This window comes from Melospiza melodia, chromosome 6 (genome assembly GCF_035770615.1).
Source record: "Melospiza melodia melodia isolate bMelMel2 chromosome 6, bMelMel2.pri, whole genome shotgun sequence".
In the NCBI taxonomy this organism is placed as follows: Eukaryota; Metazoa; Chordata; class Aves; order Passeriformes; family Passerellidae; genus Melospiza; species Melospiza melodia.
Window position 1 is genome coordinate 2,337,860 of NC_086199.1, and position 16,562 is coordinate 2,354,421.

At 48.3% G+C, this 16,562-nt stretch overlaps 1 protein-coding gene across 7 annotated transcripts in view; it reads right to left on the reverse strand.

Annotated features, from left to right (window-relative positions):
* TRIM9 (tripartite motif containing 9) overlaps window positions 1-16,562 on the reverse strand; it is a 70,031-nt gene that overhangs the window by 28,086 nt on the left and 25,383 nt on the right. For all 7 annotated transcript variants that reach the window (XM_063159622.1, XM_063159616.1, XM_063159621.1 and 4 more), the window contains exons 2-3: window positions 4,819-4,914; window positions 3,812-3,934 (exon numbers count right to left, since the gene is read on the reverse strand). In XM_063159622.1, the coding sequence (XP_063015692.1) occupies window positions 3,812-3,934; window positions 4,819-4,914 (219 nt within the window). The remainder of the gene's footprint in view (window positions 1-3,811; window positions 3,935-4,818; window positions 4,915-16,562) is intronic.

A 16,562-nucleotide genomic window follows, 5' to 3' on the forward strand; every position in this document is an offset into this window, starting at 1 on the left:
GACTGAGCCCAGCCTGGCTCAGATTTTGAGGGGATTTGGGAAGCTCCACTTTTTTTCTGTGGTCATTTTTTACCAAATACCAATTTCCCCCCCTTTAAGTGCTAAATAAAGCGACAGCCAGAATCTGGCTGCTCATTCCAGCCTATAAAAGGGGTTTTTGTGCACTCACAGCAGTTCACAACAACCTTAAAATAGGACAGTTCCTTCAAGAGCTTTTCTTCCCTCAGATGGCATTAACTATAATTTACATTTTAATTTTAATACAGCTCCTAGAAGGCAATACCATCTCCACTTAAGTGTCCTCCTCCTTTTTCAAGTGCTTGGGTGGATAACAGACTTCAAGGCACTCAACCTTCCCAGTGCTGGGGTGAGTCCTGCTGGGAATGTCACACGGAGGACACAGATGGAATGTCACCCTCCTCACCCTGGCTCACCTGCACGCCCAGATGGAAAAATCCCAGCTGGAAAACCCCCAGGACAGACCCTGGCGAGGTTCTGAGTGTGCAGAACCCCACAGCCAGAGCTTTTTCCAGGTGGGTGACTCAGGAGAGGGGCTGGGAAAGCAGAGCTGCAGTGCTGGCACCACCAGGAACCTGATCCAACAGGTTCCAACCCGGTTCCACTGGGAAATCCTCACCGAAACCCTGAAGAAGGAGCAGCATTTCACCCATGGAGAGGCAGTGCCATGGACAGAAAGCCTTGGGGAGTGTTTTGTGCCATCTGCTCTCCTGGGAAATGTGGCAAACAGCAACCTGGAGAAATCATGGAGCAAAGGCATCCCATGGCCTGAAAAAGACTGGAATGGTTCACAATGCTGCTGAGGGCTTCAGGAGGAGCACCCAGAGCTCAGTCTGTGTGTGTGGTGAACTGAGGGGAGATTTCTTCCAGGGACAGCACTCCAGGGAAGCCTTTGTGTCCCTGCACAAACCTGCCCAAGGGAGGACATCACCCACTGCTCCTCTGGAAACCAGGCCCAGCACTGGGAAGGACACACAAGGAGGAGCTGCCCCGGCCCCAGGGCTCCTCCAAACCTCCTTTGGGTTTTAAAGCCCAGGTTCTCATTCTTGAGTAGCTGGAGGCTGCAGAAGGGCAGGGAGATGTCCCTTCCCAGCTGGTGTCCTCACACACCTCTCCCTGCTCTGCAGCAATTAATTAGTGCTGGCCCAGAGTCAGGCCTGGATCTGTGCCTGCCTCCATGGAATGTGTGTCAGGGCAAGGCAGGGCAGCCCCAAAGCCAAACTCACCCCAAATCCAGGCTGTATTCCCCCATGGAATGTGTGTCAGGGCAAAGCAGGGCAATCCTAAACCCAAAGCCACCCCAAATCCTGGTGCCAGCCACACAAGGATGGGAACTGGGGCTGGGAACGTGTCCTGAGAGGCGCCTGTGGCCCTGTGCCAGGGCTCTGTGCCCTGTGCTTCTCCTGCTCCCTCCATTCCACGGTGCCAGGATGGCCAAAATCCCACTGGGCAGGAGCAGCAGCCCAGGGAGACTCCAGGACAGGAGCCAGGACACGGCGGCCCTGTCCCAGCTGGGGCCTGGAAGGGCTCCCTGGCACTGCCAAGGCTCTCTGGGCACTCATCTCCCAGGGGAAGATGCTCCAGGACAGGACAGTGAAAAAAGGACATCCAGGACAGGCCTCCCAGCACAAGTGGCCCCTGTGTCCTGTGCTGATGGGAATACTGGCCAGGACAGATCCCACAGCCCTGCAGGACCCTCCCTGCTCACAGCCCCACCAAAGCACAGCCAAGGAGGTGACCTCCTGCTTCTCTGCAGATGGAAATGGGCCCTGGGTCACCTCAGAGTGAGTGGAGATCACTGCAGCTTCACCCACTGCAGGGGGAAGTTAGGATGAGCATGAGGAAGGAGTTCCTGGCTGGGAGGGAGGGGAGATCCTGGAATGGAATTCCCAGAGCAGCTGTGGCTGCCCCTGGATCCCTGGAATCCCTGGACAGAGCTTGGAGCAGCCTGGGACAGTGGGAGGTGTCCCTGCCATGGCAGGGGTGGCACTGGATGGGATTTAAGGTCCCTTCCAACCCAAACCATTCCATGATTCTGATTCTGCCTGGATGAGGCCCACGTGCCACATCTGCCAGGGCAGCACAGAGCCCTCCCTGCCCTCCCCACAGCACGTGGAGCTGGGGAGCTCCAGGGCTAATTTAGGAGCCCAGTCACAAACCCAGGGGCTGCTTCTTGCTTTAAGGACCAGGCCTGGGCAGTGACAAAGCCCCGCTGATAATGAGGGTGGGTGGGGTGGGAAGACATGGAACAGGAGCAAGCAGTGGGATGCAGATCCATGGATGGGAACAAGCAGTGGGATGCAGATCCATCGATGGGAGTAAACACTGGGATGCAGATCCATGGAGAGGAGCAAACAGGGGGATACAGATCCATGGATTGGACAGAACAAGGAGTGGGATGGAGATCCATGGACAGAAACAAGCAGTGGGATGCAGATTCATGGATGGGAGCAAGCAGTGGGATGCAGATCCATGGATGGGAGCAAACAGGGGGATGCAGATCCATGGACAGGACAGAAACAAGCAGTGGGATGCAGATCCATGGATGGGAGCAAACAGGGGGATGCAGATTCATGGATGGGAGCAAACAGGGGGATGCAGATCCATGGACAGGACAGGACAGGAGCAAGCAGTTGGATGCAGATCCATGGATGGGAGCAAACAGGGGGATGCAGATCCATGGACAGAAACAAGCAGTGGGATGCAGATCCATGGACAGAAACAAGCAGTGGGATGCAGATCCATGGATGGGAACAAGCAGTGGGATGCAGATCCATGGATGGGAGCAAACAGGGGGATGCAGATCCATTCCCTCAGCCAAAGGCCTCTGTGGGTTGTGCTGAGCAGGGAAATTGCTTTGTGCTGCCTGCCTTTGTGAGAGTTTAATTAAGCATGCCCTGAAGGGGATGAGGGACAGGGAGCCCACCAGGCTCTGGGGGTCCCTCTGTGCTGGGGCTGTTTGGGGCTGTGCTTTGTCGTGGCAATGAGCACTGATGGTCCCACAAAGCTGCCATTGTCCCTGTCCCGTGGAAATGTCCTCATGCTGCCCATGGTCTGCATGCAGACAGGACCGGTGGCCTTCACCCTCGTTTTAGGCAGCTCCAGGAATCCCTCCTGGGTGGCCCAAAGCAAGGCCAAGAGACACAGAAGGCAGAACACTGAAATGACCTCGGAAGAGGAATCTCAAATGTAGGTGTGACACCCCTCAGCTGGACTCCATCACTGATGGCCAGGGTGCAACTCCCCTGTCCAACAATTCTGGGCATGGCTGCCCCTGTTCCACTGCTCCCAGGTGAGATCTGCTCCTTTGCTTCCCTTCCCAGCCCCACAGCAGCTGGGAAGACGTGGTGTGGTGGGAATGGCACAAACCAGGAGCCCCTTCCCACAGCTCCCACTGAGCTGCTCCCCAGCACCAGAAACCTCAGTGCCACCTCCACCCTGAGGCCATGACAGCACAGAAATCAGAGCAAAGCCTGCTCCTGGTGACAACTCAGGACACCAAGCGGCTCAGGGCTTCAGCAGAAGCTACAAGCAGATCCTGCAGGATCATTCCAGAAGCTTGGGAGCAACATGTGACATGAACAAAGTAATTTTCCATGTGGTTCTCCTGACCTAAGGACTAGAAATGAACCCAACAACTGGGTGGGAACCACCTGGAGGAAGCAGCGCTTTGTCAGGGACGTGCTGTGAGCGGGCTGGGCACCTGCAGCAAGATGGAATTCACGTGGAAAAGGAGCGAGCTCCCCAAAAAACAGCGTCCCAGTCCTCATCCCCTGCAGGACCCCAGGCTCACCTTCAGCTTGTGCTCGTGCTCCTTGTTGACCCGGGAGAGCAGCTGGGCTTTCCTCCTGTTGAGGGCATCGATGAGGGCGTCGCACTGCGCCACCAGGCAGGCCTCGAACTCCACGCTGTTCTCCTGTGGGCACAGAGGGGTCACAGCCCGGGGAACAAACCCAGGCCAGCTGCAAAACTGGGTTTGCCCTTTTAATGGTGCCACAGGGGTCATTTTAGCACGTGCAGCTGCATCAGTGCCCCTCATGAATCCACAGTGTTGGATGTGGGATCTGCACGGCCTGGGATGGTGGAAAATGTGGAGGTGGGGATGCCTTGAGAAGGCTGAGCTAGGACAGAAGCTGGATGGAGCTGCAGAATAAAGCAGGGATTTATTCAAAGGATCTCCTCAACAGATCCACCTTGGGCAGCACCAGAGCCCAGCCAGGGCTGCACCCAAGATCAACCAAAATGGCCCCAAAATGCACGGCCGGGCACGGGCTCTGTCCCTGGGATCAGTTTTGCTCCATTTGCACCTTGCAGTTCATTGTCCCATTCCAGCTTTAGCCCAGGCAGTCCCACCCTGCTTGTTTTTCTCTCTCCAGCCCACGGGGTTTGTGCTCCTGGGCTGAGATTTGGGTCATTTGTCCTTGGTGCCCAGCTGGAGCAGGAATTGTTTTGTCTCCCTGCTCTGTGCACAGAGCTCAGAACTGCACCTCATCAGAACCATCCCCTAATATGGAGCCCAGACCCTCCCACTAAAGCAGCATAGAATGTGAAAAACAGAAAAGCTGAACCTGAGGCATCACTGGCAGGTGAGGATCAGGTTTGGATCCACCCTTGGCAGAGATGGGAAGGGCTCAGGACTCTGCTGTTCCCTCCACAATCAGCAGTTTTGGGGAGGGTTTGGGGGGCAATATGGAAAAGGAGGTTATTTTGGGAAAGCACCCACCCAACCCAGCTTGGGAAGGGGGACAGGGATGGCTCATCCTGGTGGGAAGGGGCAGTTCCTCAGTTCAGACTCTGTACCTGGATTTGCTGCACCATGTTGCGGAGCTGGACCAGGAATTCCTTTGCCTCCTTGGCTCTGTCTGACAATCCATTGAGGGCCTGGGAGAGCTGGCTCTGCAGGGGAAACAAAGAGCAAGGTCATTTCCATGTCCAGGACTCATCCATCCCCCAGTACAAACACAATTGACTCCACAGAGCTCCCTCTCAAGCCCTCTAAGTAGTGGAACTAACAGGCAGAAAAAGAGCTTGTAACAATCAGGAAAATCCATGGAAACAAGGGAAAAACAAGGGAAAACCAAAAGCAACATGCACAACTTTAGTTATCCTCACAGACCCTGCCCTGCTAACAGGCAAGCTATGGAAAGGTGGGCAGATTCTCCCACCACACCCAGAACAGAGCTCCTGCAATGCTGCTGATGGACTGGACACCCACAAGATGTAAGAGACCAGAAGGAGATTTAATTTGATCTGAAATGGGCCCAAGAGATAGGATTGTGTGGGATTTGGGCTGGGGACGGGCTGCAGCCCAGCCCTGCCTCCAGCATCCCACCAAGGTGTGCCTGAGTGCAAGGAGAGGAAAAGGAGGGTGAGCCATCACACCCCGGCGGAAATGGATTTATAGAAAATTAAAGCTTGACAGAAAGATTATATAGTATGTATCTGTATGAAAACTTTGAGATGAGAAATGCTGATTTAGAAATGTTATGGAATAGGATGGAGATTGTTGAGAGAGAAATGGAGCTAGAAACAAATTTTAAAGCATGGCTTTGCTAAAAAGACTTGATACTTTGGAGAAATAGAACTGTGGAAGATGTATTGTAGTAAGACTCACAAGGGGTAATTTTAGATGATTGGCTTTAAGGCTTTTACAGCATGGTGTGACAAAAGCTGATAGGCCAAGAAGCACTTATAATGAATTGTAATTAGGAAATAGTTGTCTTTTGATTGTGATGGTGTGAATTATAACATCTGTGTTGTCTCACCCTTCTCATGAGACTGAAAATGGAATAAAAGTTTTAAAATACCACTCAGATACCCCATCTCTAGGTCAGAAAAAACATTATCCAAGAGAAGGTAAAGGTTTTCCTGCAAAACACTGACTGTTCCTTCTCCCTTTGGAGTGGGAACACTCCCACAGCCCTGGCCCTGAGCGGCAGAACGTGGTAATAACAATCATTATGTTCATCAAATGCTTTTTCTTTTTCATTTCCATGGCTCTTTCTGAACACTCACTCAGGAATCTTCCCCATCTCCCCCTTCTGCCATCACAGCAGTGTGTGGATTATCTCAAGAGCTGCCCAAACCACCCTCAGCAATTTTCCTCTGGGAGAGATTTTGCCTCTTTTGTGGGCTGCAAATTGGCTGCAGACACCCCGTGGATTTGGGGGGGTGATCCTTTTTTGAGGCAGACACAGAAAGGTGCTGGGATGGTGGCTGATGTGCCCAAATCTCCAAAATTCTGCTGTGCCCATCCTTCCAGGGATCAGGGTGTGGGCACTGGGCTGTGCCCCCCTGGATGCCAGTGTGGGAGAGGGGAAATGAGATGGGAGAGGGGAGAAATGTCACATTCACATTTTCTGGAAAAATCCCTTTGCCCAGGATTTTGCTCCTGGGAAGCTGAAAAGCCTCAGAGAAAAAGGAAAACAATTCTTATCTCATTTGCTTCTCCTGTGTTGTGCTCATGTGGAATGTGTTTCAAGATTTTTTATCCAACAGGTGATTGTTTCATTGGTCTCATGTGAATTGTTTTGACTTAATGACCAATCAAGGTCAAGCTGTGTGGAGGTTCTAGAAAGAGTAATGAGTTTTCATTATTATCTTTTTAGCCTTCTGTAAGTGTTCTTTCTGTATTCTTTAGTATAGTTTAGTATATATATAATGTAATATAATATAATATAATATAATATAATGTAATATAATATAATATAATATAATGTAATATAATATAATATAATATAATATAATATAATATAATATAATATAATATAATATAATATAATATAATATAATATAATATAATATAATATAATATAATATAATATAATATAATATAATATAAATACATATGACATAATACTATATAATAATATTATATATTATATAACATATAATATCTATACATTATATATAATAAATAAAATTTAATAACTTTATATACATATAATATATGTATATAAATTTATTACTTTATATACTTACATATAATAATATAAATATTTTAATAGATATGATACCTTAAAATAATAAATTTGCCTTCTGAGAACAGGGAGTCAGATTCATCATTCCTTCCTTTGTCTGGGAACCCCACAAATACAACAGAGAAGGGCTCTGCTCCTTCTGGGCTGAAATCAAGAGTAAAACCCAGCTCTGCTACTGAGGAGAGCCGTGGCAGCCCTTTAATGGCCCAGAAATAATGGCCCAGAAAATGACCTCGCTGCTGCTTCCCGGGGAGACTTTAATCTCACCCGAGTGCTTCCTGCATTCCCTTTGTAATTTATCCTTGGGATGTGGAGCTAATCAGGGAATGCATCTCTAATGGAAATGGGATTGCTAACTCAGCTCAGCAGTTCCCCCATCCCTCCTCCCTCCCCAGGCAAGGTCAGGGCCCTGCAGGGACAACCAGCCCTGCCTCTTGCAGAGCCTCCATCACCTTCCTCAGCCCTGCTGGGTCTGGGGAGATGCCCCAAGCCCTGCAAGGTGTTTTGCTGAGAGCTGTGCTGCTGCAGGGCCCAGGTCCCTGATAACACAAGCAATTAATGGAAAAAATCAGCAGGGGTTGGTTGTGTTTACAAGCTCCTCATTAAAATTGCAACATGTTGGGTTTGTGTTTTTTTTTTTTTTTTTTCCCTTTAATGTCTTTAAAAGGCTTTTTTTTTTTCCCATTAACATGAATTTCATAAAGGATATCTTTAGATCAGCATAATTCTTTGAGGCTTTCCTGATGGGAAAGCTTTTTAAAAGTGGGCTTAAAATTTAATAAGAGCTCTGTGGTGCCTGTGTGTGCTGTCCATGCAGGTTCCTCCACCCCAGGCACCCCCAGACTCACAGCACAGCAGCTCCCCTGGTGCAGCAACCTTGGAGCCCTCACAAAAAGATGGTCCAGGAGCTCAGAGCATCCCTGCCTGTGGGCTCCCTGCACCCCTGTCTCAGCTCAGCCCTTCCCCCTGCTCCAGGTACTCCTGATGCCTCCACGGCAAGTGAGGGAAGAGCATTGTCTAGTCTGAAAAGTGTAATTTCCCCAGAATTTTAAGGATTTCCAGAATTTTCAGGACCGTTCCTAAACATGGGTGGGCACAGGAGCTCCAAGGTTTGGCTTTTCCCCAGCAGAGCTTCATTCCCATCTCCAGATGGGTTTCCCTCAGGAATCCATTCCCCCTTGTCCTGTCACTTCATCCCTTGTCCCCAGTCCCTCTCTGTCACTGTCACATTGTCTGAAAAATCCCTTCACCAGGATTTCTTCTCCTGGGAAGTTGAGAAGCCTCAGAAAAAAATGAAAACAAGAATTATCGGATTGCTTCTCCTGGGTTTGCTACTTTGGAATGTGGTCTGGAGACTGTGGTCATTGTTTGATTGGTTTCATGTGAATTGTTTTTATTTAATGACCAATCACAACCAGCTGTGTCGGACTCTGAGGAGTCAGTCACAGCTTTTTATTATTCATTCTTGTTAAGCCTTCTGTCTGTATTCTTCTCTTTCTTTAGTATAGTTTTAGTATAGTAATATAATATAATATAATATAATATAATATAATATAATACAATATAATATTTATATAAAATGTTAAAATAATATAATTATGAAATTAATATAATATATAATTAATATAACATATTTTTATGTAATTATATATTTATATAAATATATAGAAAAATATAAATATAAACATAAATATAATAAAATAATAAATCAGCCTTCTAAGACTATGGAGTCAAATACTCATCTCTCACCTCATCCTGGGGACCCTCACAAACTCAACACCTCTCCAGCTCTCTTGGAGCTCCTTTAGGCATTTTATTCCTCCACAAAAGGAATATTGTGTGATGCATTCAAATAACTGTGAGTATTTCTGGCACGCTGCAGCAACCTGGAGTGCTGCACTTTGCATCTCCACATGACAACAAAATCGTTGTGGCTTTTTGGGGTCGGGAACCCTGCTCTGGGGACACCATCATGGGGGGCTGGAGTGGAGCTGAGCCCAGCCCTCAACCAGTACAGGCAGGGGAATTAATGAGTCTGAAATGAAGAAAAATCCCATTTTCTGGTGCCTTAAAATCAAGGGAATTAATTCTTTGTGGAAAGCTGCCCTCTTTTCTCAATGCTCCCAGTCCAAGGCAGTAAGAAGAGACCTCTGTGATTCACATCAGCATTAATGGCAGCTAAGCATTTAAATCTTTCTGTCCCCAGAGCACTTAGGAGAGAATCTGTCCTCTCTTTGTGCTCACTAAACCCTCCTCCTTCCCAGGCAGGCTGACAAAGGCATTTCTGTCACTCTCTGATTCTGCCTTGTCCCCACATAGGGATGGCAGCAGCCAGTGCAGAATGTGGCATTCACATTCCCTGGAAAAATCCCTTTGCCCAGGATTGTTCTCCTGGGAAGCTGAGGATCCTCAGAGAAAAGGAAAACAATTCTTATCTCATTTGCTTCTCCTGTGTTGTGCTCACATGTGGAATGTGTTTGGAGATTGTTTACCCACAGGTGATTGTTCCAATGGGTTCTGCTGGGAGTTGTTTTCACTCTTTGGCCAATAAGTGTCAAGCTGTGTCAAGACTCTGGAAAGAGTCACGAGTTTTCATTATATTTTTTTTGTATTCAGTAAGTATCCTTTCTGTATTCTTTAGTATAGTATAGTACTCCATAATATAATAATTTAATAATATTTGACATGTACTATAATATTCTTTAATATAATTATTATAAAGTAATAAATCAGCCTTCTGAAGCATGGAGTCAATATTCTCATCTCTTCCTTCACTGAACACCACCACAGAACCCCATGGCAGGGCAGGAGCTGTTTCCAGCTGTCCTCCTGCCCTCCAAAGGATCAGGAGCTGTCACAGATGCTGGAATTGAACTCATGTGAATCTTCCTTTTAATTAAGGCACAGGACCTGCAGCCTTTGAGTCTTGAGGCCAGCCCCCTGTACGTGGTGGCTGCCTAATTAAAATGGGACGTTTAATTAAAACTCGCATTCAGTCAGGAAGTTGATGAAGCTAAACTGCTGCTAATTGGCTTTTGGCTCCAGTGCCTGACCTCTGGATTCAAGGCTGCCCTTGGAAAGGAACCAGGAGCTGCAGCCTGGGCTGATCCTGCCCCTTGAGATTGAGGGGTCAGACAGTGCCATGTCCTGGGACCCTGCAGGGGCCTGGTCTGGGACACTGCCAGGATCCAGGGGCAGCCACAGCTGCTCTGGAATTCCATCTCAGCCTTTCACCACTGTTGCCTTGGTTTTTTTTTTAAGCCTTCTGATGTTTACATTTTTATAACAAATGTTTTTACACACTTTATGTAAATAACTGATTGTTTTGCATTCTTTTCTAGAAGAAGAGAAATTTGATGGACGGTTGGTTTGTCCAGTGTCACTGGAGAGGTGGCACTGTCACCCTCCAATCCACTGTCACTTTTAGAAATCTATAAATGTTAGAGTCAGAAATTAAACTTCCCTCCTTTTTACCTTAGAGCGTTGCGTGTCTGTGTCATTTTATTTTGTGTCCTGTAATGACACATCACCCTCCCAACCAGGAATTCCCAGTTCCCAAAATCCCATCCATCCCTGTCCTCTGGCATTGGAAGCCATTTCCTGTGTCCTGTCCCTCTATCCCTTGTCCCCAGTCCCTCTCCAGCTCAAGGTTGGATGGGACTTGCAGCAACCTGGACTAGGTGGAAGTGTATTGGATTTGTGGGATTGGATTTGTGGGGTGCCCCAATGAAGGAAGGAATGATGAATCTGACTCCATGCTCTCAGAAGGGTAATTTATTTTTTTATGATTACATTACACATTATATTAAAGATTACTAAACTAAACTATACTAAAGAATACAGAAAGGATACTCACTCAATGCTAAAAAGATAATAATGAAAACTCCTGGCTCTTCCCAGAGCCCCAACACAGCTTGGCCCTGATTGGCCAAAGAGTGAAAACAACTCACAGCAGAATCCCATGAAACAATCACCTGTGGGTAAACAATCTCCAAACACATTCCACATGAGCACAACACAGGAGAAGCAAATCAGATAATTATTGTTTTCCTTTTCTCTGAGGCTTCTCAGCTTCCCAGGAGAAAAATCCTGGGTGAAAGGATTTTTCCAGAGAATGTGAATGCCACAGAAGTGGGATGAGATTGTCCTGAACATCCTATCCAACCCAAACCACTCCTTGATGCTGTGATTCTCCAATCTCAGCTGCAAATGTGTGTAACTGAGCCAAAGCAGATGACAGGAACAGGGGCTGAACTGTCCCTCTGCCAAAGCTCCACCACTGCTGCTGAGCATTTCACATGGCTCCAGCTCAGCTTTCCCTGGTTTTCCACAAGAAGATGTGATCCCAGTGTGGCAGTCACATTTTCTGAAAAATCCCTTCACCCAGGATCCTTCTCCTGGGAAGCTGAGGTGCCTCAGAGTAAAAGGAAAACAATTCATATCTCATTTGCTTCTCCTGTGTTGTGCTTATGTGGAATGTGTTTGGAGATTGTTTACCCACAGGTGATTGTTCCATTGGATTCTGCTGGGAGTTGTTTTCACTCTTTGGCCAATCAGGGCCAGGCTGTGCCGGGGCTCTGGAAAGAGTCACCAGTTTTCATTATTATCTTTTTAGCCTTCTGCAAGTAATCCTTCCTGTATTTTTTAGTATAGTTTAGTTTAGTATTCTTTAATATAATATAGTATCATAAAATAAGAAATTAGCCTTCTGAGAACATGGAGTCAGATGTATCATTCCTTCCTGCCATGGGGCACCCCCCAAATACAATATCCCAGCCTGCCAAAAAGCTGCAAATCAAACAACAAATCAAGGAAGTGCCTACACTTATCACCAGAAGGACACACAGACAGAGGCAGGTTTGTGAGCACAAACCTGGGTGCAAACTGTAGGAGAAAAAGGAATTTTTAGGCATGGATCCCACTCCCCTGCTGCCTTCCACAGGGGCCTTGGTTCTCCTCCTTCACTGCAGTTACCCCAGGGAATCTGAGGTGTGCAGGAGGGAGGTGAAATGTAAATCCTCAGGTGGGACAGCCCCTGGGAGAGCAGCTCCATAAAGCCTTGGAAAAGGCTCCAAACTGAGGTGCTAGAAGTGAGAATGTGGATTTGTAGTTTAAAGTTAAGAAGAAGAAAGTACAGAGTTTTAGAGTTCAAGATATAGAAATAAAAGTAGTTCCAGAGATAAACAAGGAGTTTAGAATGCAACACTGTGAGTTTGTTTGCCATAACAGGATTGGCTAAGAAAGCTTACAATGTAGAAGAAATAAGCAGAAATATTTAAGGATTGGGTCAAAAACATAAATAGCCTTGTGTTTTATTGGTCAATAAATCCTTAAAAGGGGTCTTGGGACCTTCTGAACAGTGAAGATGTGAGCCCAACTCACCCTTCCTGCTTTTACAGAAAGATAAATAAATTGTAAAAATTTATTAAAAATAAATGGAATTCTTTCCAAAATTCCCCCCGCCCGAGGGTGGCCTGAGCTCGCTGTGGGGTGGTGCTGGCAGAGCCCAGGCAGAGCTGGAGCCCCAGCCCCGTGTGCTGTGCCTGGGCTGCACAGATGGCCCTGGCCTGGCTTTGTTCAGGCACACACAGGGGCACTGTGTTCCCTCAGCAGGCACAGCTGATTCAAAGCTCCAGCCTGCAAATAAAGCAAGGATGGATTCTTTTCAAGCATGACCTTACTGAAAGCCTTTCACTGCCTCCCATGTGGGGTCCCCTGGCCCTGGGCAGGCTCGGTGCTCTCCCAGGCCATGCTGGGTTTAGGGTTTATCCAGCCTGGTGACGGTGACAATCCCGCAGCAGTGGCAGTGTCTGCCATCCATCTGTGCTTGCCCAGGCCAGCTGGCTGCCCAGAGCCCCTCACCCCACACCCTGACCAGCCCCCAGCTTTGGGGTCATCCCTGAAAGGAGATTTTTAATATTTTAAAAATTATTTGGTCGCCAAGCCCTGCACTGCAATCTCCTGGAAGCAGGAGGGTAAAACCCAGCATTTCTTCTCTTGCCATGGATTCTGAGGCACAAAACAATTATGTCAGAGCTGTGAAAGAACAAATCTGGGCTGCAGCCCTCCTGCCAGGAGCCATATGGGTGAGGGCCTGGCTGGAATGCCTGGGATGCTCAGGGACAGGTCACACGCTGCAGAAATAGAACAGCAAAAGTGTTTAAAGCGTTTTGTTCCTGCTGGGAATCCTTGTGCTCACTTGGACCTGCTATTCCCTGGCTCCCAGGCCAGGCCAGCTGCTGCCCTGCAGCCTGCAGTGATTCCTCAGCAGGATTTGGGAGAAAGAGCCCCCAAACTCCAGCATCCCTGCTCTCAGATCCCATGTCTTTGAGGGGCAAACCAGGTGTGGCATTCACATTCTCTGGAAAAATCCCTTCACCCACGATTTTTCTCCTGGGAAGCTGAAAAGCCTCAGAGAAAAAGGAACCAATCATCTGATTTGCTTCTCCTTTGTTTTGCTCAACTGGAATTTGGAGATTGTTCACCCACAGGTGATTGTTCCATTGGATTCTGCTGGGAGTTGTTTTCACTCTTTGGCCAATCAGGGCCAAGCTGTGTCAGGGCTCTGGAGAGAGTCACGAGTTTTCATTATTATCTTTTGAGCCTTCTGTAAGTATCCTTTCTCTATTCTTTAGTATAGTTTAGTTTAGTATTCTTTAATATAATATAGTATCTTAAAATATTAAATTAGCCTTTTAAGAACATGGAGTCAGATTCATCATTCCTTCCTCTCTGCCTCGGGGGACCCTGAAAATACAATAACCATGCAAAACTCTCAGGTGGGGTTGAACCAGAGGTTCTCTGGTGACAGAACCAGAGGACACAGGCTCAAGCTGTGGTTGAGATTTTGGTTGATATGACAGGCTGAGATAATAGGTTGGATATTAGGAAAAAGTTTTTCACAAAATGAGTGATAAAGTTCTGGAATGGCTGCCCAGGGAGGTGGTGCAGTCCCCATGCCTGGGTGTGTTTAACAAAGCCTGGATGTGGCACTGGGTGCCAGGGCTGAGCTGAGCTGTTGGAGCTGGGTTGGACTCCATGATCTTGAAGGTCTCTCCCAACCCAGTGATTATTCTGTGAATTCTGTGAGTTCCCCAGCAGAAGACACAAACCCAAGTGGCCTGTGAGGTACCAGCCTTCCAAACCCATGGAGGCACCAGGTGAAGTTACCAGATTGCATCAGAGCTGCAGTGACCCTCCCCACCTCAAGCACTGCAGTGGGATCAGCCTCATTTTATCTCATCCCCCTGGAAAATGCTCTAGGAGGATTCCTTGATGAATCCAAGAATCATTAAAAGGTTGGAAGACACGTCCAAGATCATCAAGTCCAACTTCCAGGTTGGCTGAAGCCAAGCAAGGCCAGTTTTGCCCTCAGGGACACTCAGTGTGGATTAGTAATTTGACTTTTTTGGCTGTCCTTGGTGTTTAGGCCAAACAAATACCAGAGTTCTGGGATGTCCTGGGCTGCTCCTGGCTGTGAGGATGTATTAAAGGTTCTCTGTCCTTGCTTTGATACAGGATCCAGTCTTTGCTTTGATTTTTGGGGAGAAGAAATGTAAGCACCTCGCAACAGCCCTTTGATTTTGTCCAATTAATTCCTGGCTTGCTTCACTAATGATCAACAGAAAATGATCTTAGCTTTTCCCTGCCAGCACCTGACACAGGGCCCTTTGAAAGCACTGGCAGAACTGCAGGATCTGTTACAGGGATGCTGAGAAAAACTCAGCCAGGAGCTGCTGCTCTCCCACAGGCACAGAGAGGGGAAACGAGGTAAGGACAGAAAGTAAAATCTCCAAATATCTCCTTGTTGAGAGAGCTGGTGATGAAGTTCACTCTCCATGCTTTAGATTGTGTCCCTGAGAGGAGGTGCTGCAGCCCTGCACAGACATCAGGGTGGAGAATCAGGACAAGAGAATTCCAAATCCATTGGAGTTGAGTCTGGCTTTTTTGGGGAGCTGAGCCCTGGCAAGAAGAGCCCCAACTTTGCTAAGGGCTGCTCCTTGTGTCCTGGGATCCTGCAGGGGCCTGGCCTTGGGCACTTCAGGGATCCAGGGGCAGCCACAGCTGCTCTGGGAATTCCACCCCAGCCCCTCCCCACCCTCTCAGCCAGGAATTCCCAGTTCCCAATATTCCTGATCCTCAAGAAAGATCTCTCCCATCTCAGGCAGCCACAGAAAGAGCATTCCTGTTGTTCTTAATAAGCAACAAATTCATTGCAGAGCCTTAATTAGAGAGAAAGGCCCTTAATGGAGCCAGAGCTGCATTTCCTGAGCAGGCTGCTTAGCAGCTAATCCCCCCATGGCTGATCCCTGCTCCTTGTGGCATTTTCCCTTCACTCCTAAGCCTCAGAGCCCTGGATTCCCCTCACCACGGGGCAGCAGACAGAAGGGAATGGGTATTAAAGACTCGGCTGTGCTGTCCTCAGCTCCAGGGTCAGCTCCAGGGGTTCCATTGGTTCCTCCAGTGCTGCCCTCTGAGGTGCAGAGCTCACAACTCCCTCTGGGTCACCCTCGCAGGGACCAGTGGCCACACAAAAAGTCCCAGTGTGTCATCTCCAGGGACATCCCAGGGCACAGCAGAGAGGGATTTGCCTCTGCAGGAGGTTTGGGATTAAATAAGGGGCAGTGGAGGAGGCTGAACAAAAGGGAAGTTGATCAGAAGGATGTGGATGTGCTGAAGAGAGTCCAAAGGAGCCACAGAGCTGCTCCAGGGCTGAAGCCAGGCTGGGAGAGTTGGGAATTTTCCCCTGGAGAGGAGAAGGCTCCAGGGAGAGCTCAGAGCCCCTGGCAGGGCCTGAAGGGGCTCCAGGAGAGCTGCAGAGGGACTGGGGACAAGGGATGGAGGGACAGGAGCCAGGGAATGGCTCCCAGTGCCAGACGGCAGGGATGGGTGGGAGATTGGGAATTGGGAATTCCTGGCTGGGCTGGAATTGCCAGAGCAGCTGTGGCTGCCCCTGGATCCCTGGCAGTGCCCAAGGCCAGGCTTGGAGCACCCTGGGACAGTGGGAGATGTCCCTGCCATGAGCAGAGGGTTGGAATGGGACAGGCTTGAAGATCCCTTCCAACCCAAACCATTCTGTGTTTCCAGCTACGAACTCCCACCAGTTTTAGAATTAAGAGAAAAACAAAAAAAGAAAAAAAAGATTTAGGGACAGAGCAGCGATGGTCCGGCACCTCAGCTCTTCCCAAGGATTCCCACAACATGAAAAGTAGGATGCGAAGCACTGATAGTGTCATGGCCATCCTTAATTATATCCTGGAGGCAGCAAACTCCTCTCTCTTCCTCAGCAACCTGCTGTCATCTCCCTAAAAAAGCACTGCTCCACTTGACCTCCCTTCTGCTTCAGGCCTGAGGGTTTGAGCTCATCCAGAAGGAAATGAGCTCCTCAGGGATTGCTGTGAAATGCTCCTATTTATGCAGGACAAATGAGTGCTGGGGGAATGACTGCCAGAGAAGGTCAAGGAGCTTTCAACCACTTCCAAATTAAACCAATTTCAACCTAAACCACTTCCAACCTAAACCATGTCCAGGCTAAACCTCTCCCAACCTAAACCAATTCTAACC